The 20644-nt window shown below is 56.6% G+C and overlaps 1 protein-coding gene across 1 annotated transcript in view; it reads right to left on the reverse strand.

Moving 5' to 3' along the window:
* Positions 1-527: 527 nt before the first annotated feature.
* Positions 528-20644, reverse strand: part of SRCIN1 (SRC kinase signaling inhibitor 1) — a 42910-nt gene continuing 22793 nt past the window's right edge. The window contains exons 12-19 of the mRNA XM_028499637.1: positions 17645-17775; positions 17399-17546; positions 16812-17058; positions 16128-16362; positions 14361-14515; positions 13922-14074; positions 9266-9412; positions 528-1594 (exon numbers count right to left, since the gene is read on the reverse strand). Of these exons, the coding sequence (XP_028355438.1) occupies positions 1460-1594; positions 9266-9412; positions 13922-14074; positions 14361-14515; positions 16128-16362; positions 16812-17058; positions 17399-17546; positions 17645-17775 (1351 nt within the window). The 3' untranslated portion in view covers positions 528-1459. The remainder of the gene's footprint in view (positions 1595-9265; positions 9413-13921; positions 14075-14360; positions 14516-16127; positions 16363-16811; positions 17059-17398; positions 17547-17644; positions 17776-20644) is intronic.

Here is a 20644-nt window from a genome sequence, read left to right on the forward strand (position 1 = left end):
TAACCCCAACGCCCCCTCCCCTGTGCTTACCCCACTTTGTGCTCCAAATAGGAATCCTGCTCCCTGGGGACCCCACGCCCTCTTCCTCCTCCTCCCCCATCCACATACTCTCCCGGCTGGCCTCTCACTGTGCCCTGGGGGGAGCGGGGCTAAGAGCCAAAACTGGTCTCTCCCGCTCCTTCTCAGGACCCCACTAAAAGAAAGCCTCACTGCCCACAGCCTCTGCAAAGCAGGCGCCCACAGGTTGGGGGGGTGCTGGCTGGCTGGTCAGGCTTCAGGGACCCTCGAGGATCTCACCAGGGGTCCCCAGCCCTTCCCTGAAAACCCTCAAATCTCAAAGAGGATGGTTGAAGGTCAAGTCACCCCACCTGTGGGGTCAGAGCTGTCCTCGCTGCCCCCCATGAAGCCCCTCTCTATTGCCCCCACTTCCCTCACAACCAGCCCCTCCCCACCCTCCAGGCCTCAAAATCTAATTTGCTATAGGCCTTTCATTCTTGCCCACCCCACCCCCGTTAAATAAGTTAATGTCACTTAAAGTGCTAAATTAGGAAACTAAAAGTACCAAATACCCCTCCTCGGGGCTGCCCTCTCCCAGGGCAGTATCCCCAGTGTCAGGCTGTCTGCTCAACCCCCCATCCACCACCAGCAGTCCAAAGGTGCCCCCTCCTCCCATCAGCGCCAGCCAGGCAGCTCCTCACCGCAGGAAGGTGGTCCCGGGAAGCCAGCTCCTCTCCGAGGACACACAGATTCCACGGCCTCACACCACCCTGAGGCCCCTCCACCTCTGGCCTCCCTCTCCAGCCCGTCTGTCTCGACTCCAGGCCCACCAGGCATGAGTGGACGGGAGCAGAGAAGCAGCGGTGTTGAGACACATCCCGAGGTTGGACAGGTGGGGCGCCTCCAGGGCCAAAGTCTCCCTACGTCCCATTTTCCAGCCTGATTTTGGGGTTGGTCCAATGTCCAGGTTTTCCTCCAGGAAGGCTCCCAAGGAAGGGGAGAGGGGGTGTCTGGCTGCTCCAAGTCTCCACGGCGCAGAGTTTGTTTGGAGTGCTCTGGGGAGGAGTGTGTGGGAGACGAGGAGGTGGGGCAGGGGTGCAGGAACTTCAGGACGGACTTGGGAGGGAAAGCGGGGAAAGAGAAAAGGAGGCGTGATGACAGGAAGTGTGCCATTCTGGAACAGGAAATCAAGGGAAAGTGTCATGTTTTGGTTTTTAGTTTTACTGGTTTGCTTTTTCTTCTTCTTTTTTTTTTTTTTTTTTTTTAAAAAAAAAGATAATTAAAAGTGAATCATTAAAAAAACCAAAAACACCAACAGGGGATGGGCAGAGAGAGCTGAGGACGGGCCCCCTTCAGGGGGTCTGGAGAATGGTGTCGGGGTGGGGTGGAGATGAAGGGAAGCGAGGGGAGAAATGGCAGGGAGGAGGGAGGGGGCAGGCGGGGGTGGGGGGTAAGGGAGTTTCTAGAAGGAGATGGAAGAATTCCTCGCCCCAAAGGAAGTCAATACGGGGATGGAGGTTCTGGAAGCCGAGGGCTTTTCTGAGACTGGGCTTGAGGTCTCATTCGACCCGCTCATCTCTTTAGACGGTTTAGTGGCCTGGAACAAAAACAGAGGTCAGGGGTCAGAGAGAGGAAGGGGAGCCTTCGTGCTGGCCCCCAGTTACAGTTTTAAAAAGTGAAAAATCTCCACAAATTCAAGAGAAAATTAACTGCAAACAGTAGAAATCAGAGGAGGATCTGGAGAGAGTGAGTGGTCCCCTGAGACAGGGGAGGAGGGAGGGCCACAGCAGGGGCAGAAAGGGGGCACGGGGTTGGAACAGAGGGCCTGGGGTGGGAGGGTAGGTCCACGGTTACTGATAGGAAAGAGAGAAGGCAGGAGAGAGAGACCAGAGAAGCACAAGGGAGGGCAGCCCAGGGCCAGGATGGGGACCAGGACAGGACCAGGAGCAGACGGGGTGGGGAGCAGGGAGAGGGCAGGAGAAGGGAGGAAGAGGTGAAACGTTAGCTGTCAAAGGGGAGGCGGGAGGGGGGCAGCCCAGGCTGGGAGTAGGGCCCAACCAGCCAGCAGCCCAGTCAGGGCCCCTTCCAGCCTCAGCAGGTCTTACAGGGGCAACTGAGGAATGAGCTTGTCCTCCTGGGGGGCGCTTCTTTAAAGACCCTCCCCCCGCCGCCTCCTGCCCCACAAGTGTTCCTCCAGCTCTGAGCTGTGCCTTGTGGGTAATGGGAGGTCACCCCCTCATGAGGTATCCGGCACTCACGGGTCACCTCTGACAGAAACAGCTGTGCCCCCTCCTCACCTCCAACAGACCCCTTGCATTTACACTGGTCCTGGAGGGGATGGCCTGTCACAAATGCAGACTCCAGGGCCCCGCCCCAGGGTCCATCTCTAGCGTGAGCTCAGGAATCTGCATTTTAGGCAGGAGCCCCACGTGATCCTGAGGCACAGAACTCTGAGATCACTCGATTAGGGCAACATAGACCAGGTTTTCTCTCTGTAGTTGTATCCACCGTCCCTCCTGGCCTTGCTTAGCTACCGACCCATCCTGGTGAAAACAGACAGAAGGGATTAGGACCAGAAGCAGAGTGCTGTGGCACACTGACAGAGGCCTCCTGCAGGCCAGGCGTGGGCACGGTCATGCCCTTTCTCCCCGACCTACATTCTCACCCAGCTGCTGGGCAGCCTCTATCAGATGCTTCGCAGGGGGAAACCCAGACGGTGCCTCCCGCAGCCTGGAAGGGAACCAAGGAGACCGTATGTACCTGACTGGCTGACAGTGAACCCGCCCTTGAGGTTGCTGGTCACATTTCTTCTTCCACACGTGCACAGCAATCCATCTCTGGGTTATGCTCACCACCCTGCAGTCTGAGGTCTACATTTTCCCCTTTATGAAAATCTAGGCAAGAGTTCCCCGTTTGGGTCTTCTCACCCCACTCGTCGTGACGGGCTGCTCATTCCTTACTCAGAGGGGTTCCAGGCCCGCAGCCCCACATCCTAACAACCACTCAGCCCTTGGCCGAGTGCCACGTGCCAGGCATGGCCTGTGTTCGCAGGGTCCGGGTACCCGGGCCTGGAGACAGACTCATTTAAAGACAACCTAGAGGGGACTTCCCCGTTGGTGCAGTGGTTAAGAATCCGCCTGCCAATGGAGGGGACATGGGTTCAAGCCCTGGTCTGGGAAGATCCCACATGCCGTGGAGCAACTAAGCCCGTGCGCCACAACTACTGAGCCTGCGTGCCACAACTACTGAAGCCCGCACACCTAGAGCCCGTGCTCCGCAACAAGAGAAGCCCCCGCTCGCTGCAACTAGAGAAAGCCCGCGCACAGCAACGAAGACCCAACGCAGCCAAAAATAGAAATTAATTAATTTAAAAAATAATTTTAAAAAATACAGCAACCAAGAGCTCTCTTCCTCCCTTATCACTTACTTTGGGCTCCAGTCCCACCCCTCCCCACCCATCATTTCCCGTTTAGAGTTCTTTCTCCCAAAGCCAGGTGGAAGGGGAGCACATCCGCTTTCTCCTGTGTCCCTTCACATCCCACTGCGTCCCAAGCCAGCTGTTGGTTCCCTCCTGGCTGTCCTCTTTGGTCTCAGCTCGCCTCTCTAGTTAAAAGCTTTTTCCATTCCTTCCCTTTAGCATTTGTCAAGAGCCTCGGTCTACTCTGAGCTTTGGTCTTTGGAACACCCACCCGCCTTCTGGCTTGTGCCGCCACCTGACTCCTGCATTCACTCAGGTGATGTGTCCTCGCCTAGGCGATGTCCCCCTTCTCCTACAGCCGGTGCAAGGCCTTTAAACTTCAGCAAGCAGCAGCGTTCACCGGCTTACGTGGATACCCCCCTTCTGCATGGAGACCTCTTATACTTGCTCTGTGAGCATTTGTTTTGTTACAACTTCTCAGGCCATCTTCCCTCCCAGGAGACTGGCCGCAGCAGCGTCCAAAACCCACTCTTCTGAAGCTGAGGGAGCATGTCCAACTGTGTCCAGTGACCATGTCCTGTGCTGCTCAGTTCTCAGTTGGCACAGCTGCTGTCTCTGAAGGTTCTCGTCGCTTCCGTGTCACCAGCCAGTCCTCCCCCCGTTGCTCTTAATTATGTACAGAGAAACAGAGCTTTGTCACCTTTGTGACAGGCAGAAACCTCATAGATGGTCAGCTTTAGCTTGGGGAGACTGGAACCGTTCGCCAGACCCAAAGGGCTGAACCGCACACCCCTCCTCTTCCTGTGGGTCAGAGTCTAGCCCCCTCTCTGCGCCCTGAGCCTGCTGACCTGTCCCTCTGGGCTATGAGGCGCAGATTTCCACACAAGCGTAGGTCATCTTGATGCTGCCAAACCTGTTGGCGCCTCCTCCAGGGCCATTCCCAGGGCCACCTCCTCCTGCCCATATGCCCTTCTTCCTAGCTATTTGCCTGAATCAGACACTGGGCTGGCAGAAGAGGTGGGGCTTCCCCCAGCCCAAGGGGAATGGGTCCTGATAAAACCTATGGCAATTCAAGCCGTTCCCTTCTCCTAGCCAGTGACTGATCTAGAGACAGGCAATGAGAAGAGAGGGGAGGTCAGTTGGGGGCCTCTGGGGAAGGTTCTCCTGCTCCTAAAATGATCTGTGTGCCTAGGAGCCCTGGAACGAAGGCAGATGTGTTCGGGTGGGGTGGGATGATGGGCCAACAGAACAGAAATACGGAAGGAACCCTGGTCTTGATGTCCTTGAGCTGCTGAGTTCCCCAACCCTGGAGCCTCCCTGATTCTTGTTTCATTAGCTAATACCTTTCCTTGTCGTTTAAGCCATTTTGGAGTTTCTGTTATGTGCAGCTAAAACCGCTTAGACTGCTACGTGTGAGGCCCACCATTGTTCCCCTAATGTTTTTGTCAACAGCGTTCCCGTCACAAGTGCCGTCTCCCCAAGGGTTGGCGGCGCCCACGGAGTTACGCTTCCCAGCAAAGCAGTAGAATCCAGCATCAGGACAAGCAGAATTTGTATCTGGCAGACCTGGGTTTGAGTCCCAGCTCTGTCAGTTCCTAACCGTGTGACCTTAGGCAGGTACCTCTCTGGGTCTTCGTGTCGTTACTCGCAAAGCAGGGATAACAGCACCTACAGCACCAGAATCACGTGAGACGATCGATGCACACAGAGCACGAGGCCCAGTGCCTGCACTCAGGACGCAGGCAATAAATGGTAGCTATTATTATTATTATTATTATTATATAATTAGTATATTAACATTTCAAGTCTGCATTGTCTAGTTCCATCTGGACTGGGCCTAATCAGTGGCAAATTCATTCATTCATTCATCCATTCATTCACCTAATCAACAAATATTTATTGAGTGCCTATGCGTGCCAAGTACTGTTCTAGGTGCTGTAGGGATGTAGCAGTGACAAAGGGGTTAATGCACAGATTTTTAAAGATATAAAGTTGCGGGCTTCCCTGGTGGCGCAGTGGTTGAGAGTCTGCCTGCCAATGCAGGGGACACGGGTTCGAGCCCTGGTCTGGGAAGATCCCACATGCCACGGAGCAACTGGGCCCGTGAGCCACAACTAACTGAGCCTGCGCGTCTGGAGCCTGTGCTCCGCAACAAGAGAGGCCACGGCAGTGAGAGGCCCGCGCGCCACGATGAAGAGCGGCCCCTGCTCGCCGCACCTAGAGAAAGCCCTCGCACAGAAACGAAGACCCCACACAGCCAAAATAAACATAAATAAATAAATAAAATTTTAAAAAAAGATATAAAGTTACGAGGATTAAATAAGATACTTAAAATTAGTACAGAAGAGGGGTGCTATTTTCTATTTGCCTCTCCATCCCCAGATCTGATTTCTGCCCTGCTCTGCACCCTGGTTGGCTGACCCCACCATACCTTGGCTGGCTGGCTTGGCTGGGTTTGCCCACTGGGGATTATGACAGGGCGGAAAGAGAGAGGGGGTAAAGTTTCTTCCTTACTCCCTCCCCACTTGGTGCCATGTCGCTGGCATGCTGTGCCCTCCATAACTATAGCACCTACTGTCCAGCTCTCACAGACTCCCTAAACCCTATGTCCCCAGACCCCTCTCCCCAGGGAGGTCCAGCTTGCTGCTCTCACTGGTCCCTGAGTGCCTCAGCATCTCTTGCTGGTCCCTTCATTACAGTCTCTTCACTGGAACCAATGGAGAAGATACACTAGGCGTCCAACAGTTGCTTAGCCCTAGTAGAAGAGGGGGTGTCCACAGTTTCATGCCTGCACCAAGCCCTTGATCCTTGTCCCCTGGGAATCTGGCTCTCATCCCAGCCCTGAATCTTGAGCACAACATCCAAGAGCTTTTCCTCAATCATTTCCTCTGATTTCTCTGTGGTATCAGGCACTGTGGCACCCCCTCTTGGAACTTTCTCCACTCCTCCACCCCTATTTCTCTGTCTGGTCCTGGCACTTCTATTCTCCTCCCCCTCATCATTGTCAAGGCAGCTTCGAGCTCCTAGCGTCAGAACCATGAGATGAAGGAGAGGCCTCTGTCCAGCCCTTGGCCCTGACAAAGGTACAGTGCAGCCAAGCATGGTGGTGACTCCTTCCCTTTGGAGAGCGCTCTGTGGCTTTCGAAGCTCTTTCCCACACACGGTATCGTATTACATGAACTCAGAAGCCTGCCTCTGGGTTTTTGTCCCCATTGTACGGATGAGGAAAGAGCCTGCAGAAGGCAGAGGACTTTGACCAGGGTCACAGACTAAGCTGGGATGGAACGGTGACCTGGCCTGAGGATGGAGGGCCAGGTGATATGGGCGACTGGAGCAACTGGAGGGACTGGGCGGGGGGGGCGCGTGCAGGGAGAACAGGGCTGAGGGAGCCGAGGTTGGTCAGGAAGCGCCAGGGCGGCCACTGAGGGAGTTTTGATTTCCTTACCCGGCCAGGGCTGGAGGGCACGGGTGGTATGCTGGGGGAGTGATAAAATCAAATCCGCATTTTACAAACAACGCTCCCCACCCCGCAGGTCTGGGAAGATAGGTTAGGGGTCACAGAAGTTGCAGGGAAACCTTAGAAGGGCACGCACTGGGGTACCGAGGAGGCACAGGATAATTTTTTCCCCTGCTGCTTTATAACATTTCTTTACTTTAAAACATTTCTGCAAAGAACGTGTAATACTTCATTAGAGAGAAGATGCTTTTTTAAAGGAAGGTTTCTAGAAAAGTGAAAGTGAGAGAGATACAGCCACACCAGTCATGTGGGAAGAGAGAAGCACCATGTAGCTGGGGAAGGTGAGGGAGGGGGGAGCTCAGGGGACCCCTCAGCATCGGTGGATGGCCGGGGCGGACAGTGAGCAACAGGGGCGGGCGTGAGCTCAGAACAGAGACCTGGGCAGGGACAGATGGCGCCTGGCGCCCAAGGAGAGGAGCACGTGGTGTGAGCAGTAAAGAGGCTGTGGAAGAAGATGGACGAGGGGGAGTGAAGAGGTGGGCAGAGGAGAGGCGCCCAGGAGGGCCAGCGAGGGACGACAAGGGAGGAGAGGATGCCAAGGGGCGGAGGGGCCCACGGCCCCCCAGTGCATGTAGGGGGGGCAGGGTATGTGCCCAACATGCTGCAGAGAGGTGGGTAGAGCACGGTGCAAAGAGGCCATTTGGAGGCCACTGGAGACCTAGCCAAGCCCAGGGGTGAGGCTGGAAGGAAGCAGGAGGAGGGGGTGGGTTGAGGAATGAATGGAGGAGAGGGCGTGGAGGCGATGGAGGTGACTGGAGGGGCAAGAGAGAGGGCAATAGGCAGAGGAGCTGGGTGCTGGGGGAGCTGGGAGTCAGGGTGAGAGGTGGGGAGCATAATTCCAGAGGAGGGAGGCGCCCGCTGAAGAGGCTGAAGCAACTCTGTGCGGGGCTGGGGCCTGGGTGTCAGTCTGGATGTGAACCCTGCTCCAGCACTTGCCGGCCCTGTGACCTTGGGTAAAGCCTCAGTTTCCCCATCTGTCAACTGGGGATAATAAGGCCCATCCTCAGAGTAGTGAGTGTGCAATGAATTAATGTGTGTGTCTGGCACAAGTGAACACCCCGGGAATGTCAGCAGCCATTCTAGACACCGAAGAGAGACCAGCCTGGACGGGATGAGGGGAACTCATCCTTGGCGGTGGCAGGAAAAAGAGCTGGGGGTGGGATTGGCAGGATGTGTCTGGGGGCCCATGAGGAAGATGGTTGGCCAGCAGGGAGCTAGTGAGGGGCCTGGCCGGCCCGTCTCCACTGGACTCTCCAGAGGACCAGCAGGCAGGCCTGTGTGCCCAGGGCTGGGCAGAGCCATGTGGTGGGAAGCGCTTCGGGATCCCTGGGTCCCAGTCCTGGCTTTGATGCCACCTTGCTCTGGGCCCGTGGGAAGTCCCTTTCCTTCTCTGAGCTGTCCCCTCATCTGTAAAGGAGGTGGCTAGACTTGCCCATCTCTCACCTCCTGCCTCTGAGCCTAGAACCTTCTTCAAGTCACAGCATCTGGACATTTCATGACCCCCACTCCCACCCAGCACTCAGAATGGACCTGGCATACAGGAACTGCTCGGAAATATTTACTGAACCAAATGAGTGCGCTAAAGGTCTCTCTAAACATCTAGGTCTGAGGACCATCTGCGTCTTCCGACCGGGTCACAGGTGAGCCACAGGGCAGAAACATCCACGGGTGAGGCTGTCAACTCTATATACCGTCCCAGGCCCACTCATTAAATCTGAAAGAGGGTGCGGCGCCTCCACCACTACTATGGCACCCACCGGGGGGCCGGAGTACTTCTCCTCTTTCTCCCCCTCCCCATTAAACACGAGACGGAAAAGCAGATGCAAAACTGGCTTCTCGCTTAGTTGGGAGGTGGCCTAAGAGCTAAGAGGGAGGCTGAGATGAGAGTGGGGACCCCAAAGAGCAGGTGGGACCTGAGAGCAGAGGGAAGGAAGCAGAGGAGGGGAGTGGAGTGGCAGGAAAACAGGCATAAAGGCCCCTTCCACACCCCGGGGCCACCAGCCTTAGCAGGGTCTTGTCCAGGAGCGGCTGAGGAGACAGCCCTCTCTGGTCCTGAGTGAGGGGCCTTCTGAGAGAGGAGCCATCTGGCTGAGAACCAGATCCTGAGCACTGGCACTGGAGAGAGGAGGAGAAGGTGGCTTAAGGGACCGGTGGGGCAGTCCTGGCAGGGAGGACCTCTCTGGGCAGCCGGCAGGAAGGTGGTCACAGGAATACTGGCAGGAGATGGCCAGCACACAGCAGGAGCACACAGCACTGCCAGTGGGGAGGGGGAGGGGGAGGGGGAGGGCGTCTGGATGGGGCCCAGGCCCCGCCCCCGTGGTGCCCAGGCTTACCTGCTGCTGGGCCTGGATCCTCATGTACTCGGCCCTCTGCTTGCCATGCTTGCCTTTGTCGGGGCTGCCTGCCTGGCCCTGGGCCGCCTTCAGCCGAGAGGTCCCCAGAGTCACCACCTTCATGGGAGGCACACTGCCACCGCCACTCTGCAGGAAGAGGAACAGGGTCAGGATTGGAGGTGGGCTCACACAGGCACCCCAGGCGCGGTGGGGGCCCTCTGAGACCCGGAGAGCCCTCCCTGGCTCCACATCCCCACCCAGGAATCAGGCCCACTCTCTGAGGCCAGGTTTAAGGCCTCCCTGCAGGAGAGGGGACGGGGCCCCCGACCAGGTTCCCAACAGCTCCTGGGTGAGAACCCTGGTGGCTTCCTTGAGTAGCCCGGGGGCAGCTGGTGGTGCCCTTCTCGGGGGCCATTTTTAAGGTGAAGGTCCCTGGCACCACCACCACCACTCCTGGCCCGAGAGAACGTGCCTGAGATTTGGGGGAGGGGCCTTTTCAATGGCAGACAAAGTAGGATTGGCAGCCCCAGGCCCACATCTTCCTCTGAACGGGAGGATGGGGGCGAAGTCTCCCTAGAGATGGACAAGTCCAGCCCCCTTGAACCACCCCAGGGACCAGGCCCGCCCAGAAGGGCTCTGGGGATCCAGAGGCGCAGGCAGAGAAACAGCAGAGACAGAGAGAGTCAGACAGGAGCGGAGGAGGGGAGTGTGGGGATGCAGAAGGGGGAAAGAACTTTATTGGTCGGTTTACAGATACAGAGCAGAGGGGAGAGGCCCTGGTCCCTGCCACGGCTGGTTAGGCTGATCCCTGGGCAGGCCAGCTTCCCAGCCTGCCAGGGGCTCTGCCTGCAAACCCAGCCTGGCACCGGGCTCCCAGGAGGGTGGCGGGGCTGAGAGAAGGCCAGCGGGAGGAGGGGGCTGGCGTGGTACTCCTGCAGCCTCGCACTCCCTCCAGCTCTGAAGACTGGAGCAGGAAGATAAGAGGAGAGGATGGGGCAGGAGGCAGCCACCTGGGGACCAGGGGGCAGGGGTGGGGGGCTGCCAGGGGATCCCACGGCAGGGCCCGTGCCCATCTGGCTCAGGGTGGCTTCCAGCTCACGGAGCGTCTCCTCCAGGCTGTCCATCCGCTGGGTGGTGGCACCGCGCCCCGTGCAGCCCAGGCCAGCAGCACGCTGACCCCTGCACTCCCCGCTGCAGGGTTGGGCGTCGTGTCCAGAGTCCTTGAGGGTCTCCTCTGGGTAGGTCTCGGCAGTGGAGGGCTCCTGGGTCCTGTCTGGGGCAGGTCCCCGAGAACAGGGGATCCCAGCTCCTCCCTTTTCTGGGTTGCAACTCCCTGTCCCCTGTCTCTTCAGAGCCTCCCCTTCCTTCTCCAGCATCGAGCTGTTCCCGGGCTGGGAAACCTCAGCCATTAGGCCTGGCGGGGCCCGTGGATTAGCCCAGCCCCTCCTGCTACCAGCCAGGGTCCGGGGTCTTGGGGTAGGGGTTGTCCTGAGACCGGGTTCCTCAAGCCTGGCCTCTGGTGGAGAGGGAGGTTTGGGGGCACACTCTGTCAAGATGATCCGGGGGACGCAGAAGGGCCTGGGGCCTGTGGCAGCCTGCGGAGAGAGGAAAGATGAGGGAGAGTGTGATCCCTGCAACCAAAGCACCCTGAGCTGGGATGGGGGGGTCACATGTGGGTGAGCCCAGCCCCTTCCTTTCACAGATAGGGAAACCAAGGCAGGGGAGGGTCCTGACTGAGTTTACCCAGCAAGTTAGAGGCAAAGCTGGGACTAGAACTCAGGCCTTTTCCCACCACACCCTACGGTCTCCCACTTTCTGGCAAAGATGCCAGTTTACCTAGAAGCACAGACACATGTTTACATCTCATCACCCACGTTAAACTCTGAGAGCAGCTCTCATGGTTACTGCCAGGAGTTTACCCATCTGTGCGATGGAGTCACAATAACGTGAGGCTGGTGGAGGATGGAGTGAGCTCAAGTGGGCACATGCTTGGAACAATGCCTGGCACGGTGTAAGTGCTCGATAGATATTAGCTATTTGTTGACTTGAACTGAATGTCCGAGACCCGCAGCCCCGTGTGGGTGGGGACCAGGTGTTGGCCTCTGGCCTCGGAGGGTGGGTCTGCCATCCTCATCTCAGGCCAGAGACTCCTGGTCCCTACCCCTTACTTCCAGAGCTTTCTCTGAGGGCTTCACAGCCACGACGGGAGGGGCTCAGCTAAGTCCCTCTTCCGCACAGGCTTGGGCAAAGCTAGAGCATCTGCCTCTGTGTGAGTGTCCCGGGCTCTGGCTTTGGTGGGGGCACAGAGAGAGGCCCCCAGTCACCCCTACCCCACTTGAGTGAATTCTGGTCTAATTCTGAGCAGAGTCTTATACCAGAAACTGCCATATACGCCTTCATCTTTAATCCTTTCTGTTGCCCGTGAAATGGCTATTACTCTCATCACTTTACAGATGAGGAAACTGAGGTGGGGGGTGTCATGTAATCTACCCAAGGTCACTTACCCACAGCTAGCTAGTGGCAGAGCCAGGATTTGAACCCAGGCAGTCTGACTCCAAGTCCAGTGCTCTTTCCACTAAAAGGAGCCATGGGGAGATGCGTGGGGGGCAGCAGGGACCCCCAGCCCCCCCGCCCAAGGCAACCCACCCAGCCCTGCCACCTGCTTACCTGGATGTGGGAGGTGCAGACTGGGAAGGCAGAGAGGTCGACCCGTGCCCGCCCGGCTCCACTGCCCGATGGCGCCTCAGGATGCAGAGGGGCAGCCAGCCCAAAGGGCCAGTGGAGGGGCTCTGCCCACTGGACCCCACTAGGACTGGCTTCCAGGGCCAGAAAGGTGCAGTGGCTGGGTGCAGCGGGCCAAGGCGCCGAGGGCACGGCCAGGCTGGGGCAGCCCTGCCATACTGTTCACCCCCAGACAGCTCCTTGGACTGCTCTGTGCCCATCCTCTGCCCAGCAGACAGCACTGTCTACCCGTTTGTTGCCTATCTGCTCCCCCCCACCAGGGAGCCAAAGCACCACCAGGTCTCAAGCCAGGCTAGAAATCAGGTGGCGGCCAGCACAGAACCCACTGTGGGCCGAGAGAACCAGATGAGGAAGGTGAACACGTGCGTGCATGGGAAGCTCCCCTCTGCAGAGCAGACGCCCTCCTGCTACAACCTAACTGGGCAAAGGGAGAGATTCCCAGACCACCGCCCCGCAACTCCCCATCCCCAACCAAGCGCAGCCCCCTGGGGTGCAGACAGCAGGTCACCCTCAAATTCCCAAGAAAAAATAAAAAGGAAATAAGTGCAGCAGGACAGCAGCAAGGACTGAAGTTAGAGAGAAGGAAGAAATTCCCAATGTCGAAAGACAGAACCGGCAGCCAAGGAAGGGCATGGGTTGCTTCCATCCCAAGCTCTCTGCCCAGATGGGGCCATGGGGTGGAGAGAGGCTGTAAATGAGCCTTCCTCCTGGGCATCCTGGTGCCCAGTGCAAGGCATAGATTCTAGTGGGAGAAAGAGCCCCCACCTGGCACAGGCAGCAGAGTAGGGGAGATGGGGGCAGGGACTAGGCAAGGGCTCAGGACAGTGTCAGACTTCGAGTTGGGCCTAAAGTCATGTAACAAGCAAGATCCAAACTCCAATCTTGGACTAAGACAAAACGTGGGCTTCGGGCCAGACCTAAACTCTGGCTGCAGATAGGAACAAAATACCCAAGCCACCACAGGCCAGACCTGGAATCAAGCCTGTGAGGAAATGCAGACCCAAGGGGGCCACCAGGTACCAGGCTGCTGGAGTCTGGAGAGGGAAGGAAGGGTGATGCACCCGTCCCTGGGGCGGGGGAGGGGGTGAGGCCGTGGCAGTGGCGGGACTCAGGGATGTGACTGGCAGGTTCTAGCGGGTGTTCTAGCGGGTTAGTGTGAGAAGTGAGGAGAGGAAGCGTGGAGGCACAGGCAGAGAGAGCGCCGTGAGAGGTGGGGGGCAGCCCGTTACCTTCCATGTGGGGCCCGGGGCTGAGCCCCCAGGAGGCCCCGGGTCCTGGGGGAACAGCAAGGTGGGGATCGGCTGGCGGCAGGGCGTGGGGGGGAGGGGAGACACTGAGCTTCTCTCAAACACCTGGGGAGCAGAAGGTGGGGGCAGGTTTGGAGGAGGGGGTACAGGGAGGATGGGGGTGCTGCGCTCTGGCCCAGGCACTCATGGGGAGGGGGTGGCCTGGGCTGGCCCTCCTTGGCCCCTCACCATGGCCACTGGCCACCAGAGGCCCTGGTGGTCCAGGTCTTCAGCCTCTCGGGGAGGGATGCTGAGAACCACTCGAGTCTGGGTGACTTACAGCACTGGGAGGGGGTCAAGGTATATGGGTGAGTTTGTTAGCGCTTCTGTTCTCAGAACACTAGAGGATGGGGGTCTCAGAGCATAGGAGGTGTCAGGGCAGTTGCGGGGAGTCTCAGACACTACCGTAAAAAACTCACACATGCGGGGAGGGACTTTAGACCCCCTCCCCCATTTTACAGGGGAGAAGAAACTGAGACAAGAAGGAGAGGATCCTGAAGCAGCCTCAGTGGGGACCCAAGAATCCAGTCCCCTGTCGTAGTCCGGGCACCTCACCCTGGGGTCAGCTTGACAGGGAAAGGGAGCGGCCTGGCTGATGATTCGGGGCCCAGGTGCGCCCCTGACCCACCTCCAGCTCTGCGATGATGCGGTCCTCGTCGTCCTCATCCTTGATGGCAGAGGCCATGATGGGGGGTGTGGAGGACGGGCGGGCCACCTCGGACACGGCTCGGCGCAGCTTCACTTGGGGCTTCTGCACCTCCAGCTCCTCAGACTCGGCCTTCTGCAAGGGCCCGGTCCCCATCAGGACCAGGCTCTGGCCCCCTCCAGCTCACCTCCTAGGCCCTATCACTTCCAGACCATCTCCCACCTGCCCCAGCTCCTCATCTGCCAGGATGGCCCCTTGCCATGGAGGAAGCCCAAGCCAGAAGTAGAGTCACCACTGGCCAGCCTCCTTTCTTTCCTTCCACTTCCTCTGAGAGAGGGGACCACCCCAGAGAGTCTCCAGAGGTCATCTCAGGCATCCCCCCAACTCAACCCCCTGACCCCTACCCCAGCAGTGGTGGTACCTTGATGAAGGCCGAGTCCTTCTTGCTGGTGACCACGACCTCTCCAGTGCGCGTGGTGGTCAGGCCATGGGAGGAGGGGAAGCTCCGGCGGGGAGGGGGCGGCGGGGGCGACTTGGAGGGCTTCTCCGTGCGGTATCGGGGCACTGTCAGCTCATCTGCGGGCAGCCAAGGGACTGGGGGTCAGGGGACTCGTAACCCTGGAGTCTGTGCGCCACATCTGACTCCAGGGTTAGGATAAACCTGGCTTCCTCCTCCAGGGAGGAAGGGAGAGGAACGCGCAGGGGAAAGGACACAGGCCCCCTCCTCCTTCTCTCCTACCTCCCCATGCAATCCAACCCCAAGCCCTGTTGCTCCTCCCCTTACAGCACTCTCACCCCTTGCTACTCAAGGTGTGGCCCGTGGAACAACAGCATTGGCAGCACCTGGGAGCTTGTTCGACATGCAGAAGCACAGGCCCCACCCAGAGCTGCTGAATCAGAATCCCCGTTCTAGCAGATCCCCGGGTGATGTCACGTGCACATTCAAGTTTGAGAATCGCTGCTCTAATCCATCCCTTTCCTGCCCGCCCCTCAGCCCTGCCCCGCACAGATCTTCATCCTTTCTCCATCAAGAGAGAGTGGTTATACTATTCTGAGAGTCTGACCCCACCCACCAGGCTCTCCTTTCCCCCAGTTCTTCCCGGGGTGGGGGCTGCTTCCTGGGCAACCTGCAGAAAAGTCACTCAAGCCTGACATTCCTCTGCCTTTGATCCCCCAGTGATTCCCCATGACCCCAAACCATGTTCAAGTTTCTTGGCCCAGCACCCTCTGTGCCTGCCAACCTTTCAGCTTCAGCTCTGCTTACTACTCCCTGGTCTGGACTCATCTGGGCAACACCAAACACACACCTCCAGCCATTTGTATGTGCTGTTTCTCCCTGGAATGCCCTCTCTCACTGGCCAGGGAAATGCAAGACTCCAGTGGAAAGTCCCCTTCCATGGGAAGCCCTTCCAGCCCTTGCAGGGCCTCCTCTAGGACAGCATTTAGTACCTGAATCCTATTTCTGGTTTACACACGAGGTATGGCCTGGGACAGATTACTTAACCACACTGAGCCTTAGTGTCCTCATCTGTAAAATGGAAATAATTACTATATCTGCCTCCTGGGATTGTTGCAAAATTATAAGGATTGATACGTAGAAAGCATCTGGAGCAGTGCTTGCTGCACAGTAAGTGCTTGATAAACACAGATGTTAGTATTATTCTCCCACGAAATTTTAAGCTCTTTGAAAGCAACCTTATCTCCTTATCCCCAGCACCTAGCTGATAGTGGGTGCTTAACAAATATATGTGGCAGGAAAGAATAAATGCGTGAATGACAATTGCCATTTCTGGTTCGGGTTTCTCACAGGCTCAGGGAGCACAGGAACCCTGTCCGTATAGCTCAGCGCTGCACCCCGCACCCCGTCTCACCACAGCCTCGCTTCTGGCACACACACTGGGTCAGAACGTGCAGGGGGATGACCCTCCGCCTGGACTTGCTCATCCTCCCTGCATGGTCCTCTCAGCAGCAGTCAGAGCAGTGGGGAAAATCCCTGGATGGAGTCCAGTGCTATCCCGTCCCTCTGGGTCTCCCTTCGTGGATGAGGGGCAGGCCAGCACCTCCCTCCTCTGGCAGCCCGACCGCAAAGATTCTCACTCTCAAGCGCCTCCCCCCGTCAACCTGAGAGCTCCGAGGCTGGGGCTCCCCTCCTCTGGGCTCTTGGCCAGCCCCCTACCTGCCCCCATACCTGAGCCTCTCCTTCCGCTGGGATCCGTTCGGGGGGTTGCCTTCTGGCCATGGGGCATCTTGGGGGGCTTGTGGTCAGGGGTGGAGGCTGGGCCTGGGTGGGCCTTGCTCCCACAATCCAGGTCAGGGATGGCCTTCAGCAGCTCTGCCTGTGTCTCCTCCAGAAGCCGGTTGATGTCCTTGGCGCTGTACTGGGTCAGGGCTGCCCGCTTCTCCTCCCAGTCCCGCTCGGCAGCCTTGAGAGGAGGAGTCGACAGTCAGGACTGAAGCGGCTGCCCTGCTCTTGGACCTTTGGGGCCTCAGCCACACATGCAAGGAATGGAAAGGAAGCCTCCCATTTGGTCCGAGCCTCGGGCTTCTCCTTGAGTATTACATGCTTTCCCTGTGAGCCTGGAATACCACCTTCATTACAAACTACTCCTGCGATAAACTTAGACCTGCTTTTAGACATTCTATTCTGTTTCACTGAGCACATAATCTACTCTTATGCTAACACCACACTGTTTTGATTATCGTAGGTTTATAATATGCTTTTCTGTCTAGCAGGACTAATGTCACCCTCAGTATGCTTCTCAGACTTCCTCGTCCCCCAGGAACAAGTCCCCACGTGTTGGCACTTGCCAATCTAGGATGGTGGTGAGAACATGTGAGCCTAGTTCTGGCCCCCCCATGCCGGGCCCAGCACCTCAACAGACACAGCCTTGTCCACGCTTCTCTTGCCAGGAGTGTCCAGGCCTTTGGCGGGGTTGCCCGCCTTCGGGGTCGGAGGGGCTCCCTCGGTTGGCCCGCTCATCTCGTGGAGCTTCAGTGGAGGGCTGGGGGGTGGCATTTCAAAGTCCAAGCTCTTGTTGAAGTCAGTCTCGGCTGTCACCTTCTTGGGGGACTGATTCAGGAGGTTGCTGGGGGGTGGCCACGCACCTTCGTCCACTTGCCTGGGGTTGGGAGAGTTGGGAGCAGCTGTGAGGCCTGCAGGGTGGTGGTCCCGTGGGAGGGAAGCCTGGCCTGGGGGAGGTGGGGTTTGAGGAGGGCTCTGGGATCTTGCAGGACAAGTGGAAGGGCCTGGGGAGGAGTGACTGCATCCGGCAAATGGGAGGGCCAAGGCTACAACATGCACGGGGCCACAGGTCAGAGCTGAGGTGCAGATCCAGTTGGCACACCAGTGAGCTTTGTGGGAATTGGGATAAGGGGTCAGGGTGACCTATTGATCTAGCTCAGTATGTGACCCCACTGGGAAACTGGAGGTCAGAGATAAGAACTCAGGGACAGAATGACCTTCGGATCTGGGCCAGCGTATCTGTGACCCCACGGCAGCGCTTGAGTAGCCCATCCAGGCGCTGTGGCTCCTCCTTCAGGAACTTCACTGCCTCCACCTCCACACGCAGCACTACCCGCATCTTGCTCTGCAGGCCTGGGAAGTGAGCTGAGGGGAAGGGAAGGAGTGAGCTGGGGAGGGAGCAGCTCCGAGGACTGGGAGGACAGGCAGTGGGGTGGGGGTAGGGGTGAGCCCCCCAGGCTCACCCTTGAGTTCAGTCAGCATCTCTCCGAGCTGCTTCAGCACCAGCGCCTTCTCTTCCAGCTCGGGCCCAGGCACCAGTCGGTGGTTGTGGGACACGTCCCTCTGGATCTTCTCCACCGACTTCTCCAGGTCACTGCAGCCACAGAAAGACCCTTTCAGCCCCTCTGGCCCCAGCCCAGCCCCCTGAAATTGGGCAGCTGGAAAGAAATCAGGCAACCAATCAGATCAAAATTAAAAGCCATCCACCAGGCCACAAGCCCAAGTGAAATCAGAAAGCCAAACTTCAGAGATGAGACTTCAGAAGCACTCCCTAACAGGTGCCCTGGGTCCCCTCTTTGAAGTTCTGATCTCTAGCAACATCAATCCAAATCTCCCTCCCGATAACTTGCATCCTCTGATTCTCATTAAGCCAAGGACACAGCAGAGAAATTGGCAGCTTTTCAGAGAACTGGAGGCAGTTGCATGTGCTCCTAAAGAGTCTCTTCTTTTTCAGGGTGGTACCACGTCCATCTACCTTTGCTCAAGCGATCCAGACACTCAGCCTCTTTCCTCGATGACAAAGCTGCTTTCAATTTTCAGATGGTTTATGCTGAGCTTGTGGGGTTTTTTTCTTTTTTTAAAAAAATTTATTTATTTTTGGCTGCATTGGGTCTTCGTTGGTGCGCTCAGGCTTTCTCTAGTTGCGGCGAGCGGGGGCTACTCTTAGTGGCGGTGCATGGGTTTCTCACTGAGGTGGCCTCTCTTGTTGCGGAGCACAGGCTCTAGGTGCGCAGGCTTCAGTAGTTGTGGTGCACGGGCTCAGCAGTTGTGGCTCACGGGCTCTAGAGCGCAGGCTCAGTAGTTGGGGCGCACGGGCTTAGTTGCTCTGCAGCATGTGGGATCTTCCCGGACTAGGGCTGGAACCTGTGTCCCCTGCATTGGCAGGCGGATTCTTAACCACTGCACCACCAGGGAAGCCCTTGTGTCGTTTTAAAACCCTCCATATTTCTAAAATGTAAATCAGACCACCAAGGCACCACCGCCTGTTTTGAACCCGAAATGGATCCCAACATTTTGAGGCTAAAATCCAAACTCTTCAATGTAGCCAAGAAGGGTATGAGGGTAGTAGTTGAAAATTTGGCTCTGGAGTCAGACAGATCCAAATTCCAATCCCAGCTCTGCCCGACCCAGCAGAGATCTTAGACAAGTTACTGACTGTCTCCAGGTCTCAACTTCCTCACCCAGAAAAATGGGGATGGTAAGAGTTCCTCCCTCCTGGGGCCACTGTGAGGATTAAATGAGCTAATGCAAGGGGTCAGTCCCTGGGAGCTGCTCTTATTTTCCCTCCAGCTACATCCACTGTCCTCCTCATCTGGCTTGCTTCTGTTTAGAACCATCCAGAATTGCTGAGGTCCTCGTATGTGCTGGCTCTCCCTGGGCCTCTATAGTGCCATTTCCTCTGCCTAGAACACTCCATTTAGTACACCCCCCCACACACACATGCACACACATGTGTGACTAACTCCCACTCGTCCTCAGGTCCCAATGGGAACGTCTCCCCCCTTCCCTACACTTGGAGTTGGGGGTCTGCTTCCTCCCTGGAGCTCCTGTTTGCTGGGCTAAGCAACTCTAGGCAGGCAGACACCATGTCTTTCTGATTCATCTCCGATTTCCAGTACCTGGCATGGTGCCTGGAGCAGAATAAATGCCTGGTAAATAATTATGGAAGGAATGAATAAGTGAAAGAAGGAACTCTGCCCAGGTAGGTCATCTCACTTCTGTACGTGAGTCACGGATGTCCCTGACCCACATGCGGGACTCTACGTACATTCCTGTCAAATCCCATCTGTTGGATTTCAGCTCCACAATCCATGTAGGAACAACTTTGGAATCTCAGTTCTACCATCCAACAGATTTGCTCCCCCTCAAAGCTCTGTGTCATCAGCAAATCTTATCAGCATGCTTTATACATCTTCATCCAGCTAGTGGGTGAAAAGACAGATCACACTGGAGCCAAGGACAAAATCCTGTGAGTCAGCACTACCAGTTAAAGATCTATCTCGTACTAAGTGCTTACGGCCTGCCAGGTGCACATTCATCTCCTCACTTTCTTTACCTTATTTAATCCTCACAACAAATCCTGTGAGTGGGAACCATTATTACCTCCAGTTTACACACAGACAAATAGTAGCTTAGACACTAGACTACATTTCCCAGCTTCCCTTGCAGGTAGAAGTGGCCATTCGACTGAGGTCTAGCGAATGGAATATGAGTGGAAGGGGTACATGCTGCTTCCAGACCTGGCCCCTAAAAATCTCCCATGTAAGCTCCTCCATGCTCACTTCCCCTTCCTGTTGGTTGAAAGACAATGACCCTGTGGATAATCTTGGAAGACACATATTGAAGATGGCAAAATCTCCATTAGCCTGGGTCCCTCAATGACTGCATGGAGGAAAGCCATTCCGCTAACCCACCAATACTGTTCCATGAGAAAGAAAGGTATATTGATTACTTTTGAACCATTATACAATTTGTTACAGCAGCTAACCTAACTAATTAATTAGCTACCCTAACTAAGCTACCCTAACAATGGGCTTTGGCATTAAAAAAAAAAAAAAAAGAGGCTCAGAGAGATTAACTAACTTGCCCAAGGTCACGCAACTATTTTGTGGCAAAGCAGGATCTACTCCTGTCTGACTTCAGCCATTGGGTTCTGCTGCATCTCCCTCCCCCACTGGACAAACATCACCCCACACCCACCCACTGTCCCACCCAGCCTTCACTCCACCACACGCAAAAGAACAACTCTCTTTTGATGTGTGTGATACCTGACTGGCTCAGGGTGGGCCAGTTTTGTAAAATGGTCACTCCCAAACATCGCTCTGCAGAGGAAGGGACCTTCATTTAAAAGAGCACTCAGGTAAGCCTTCAGGAGGAAATAACACTGCAACTCTCAGGCAGAAGGGACGAGGCCCCCCTTAGGCTCAATTAGCACCTCGATTTTCTGATCATACCATCTGCCA

Source organism: Physeter macrocephalus, chromosome 14 (genome assembly GCF_002837175.3).
Source record: "Physeter macrocephalus isolate SW-GA chromosome 14, ASM283717v5, whole genome shotgun sequence".
Lineage (NCBI taxonomy): Eukaryota > Metazoa > Chordata > Mammalia > Artiodactyla > Physeteridae > Physeter > Physeter macrocephalus.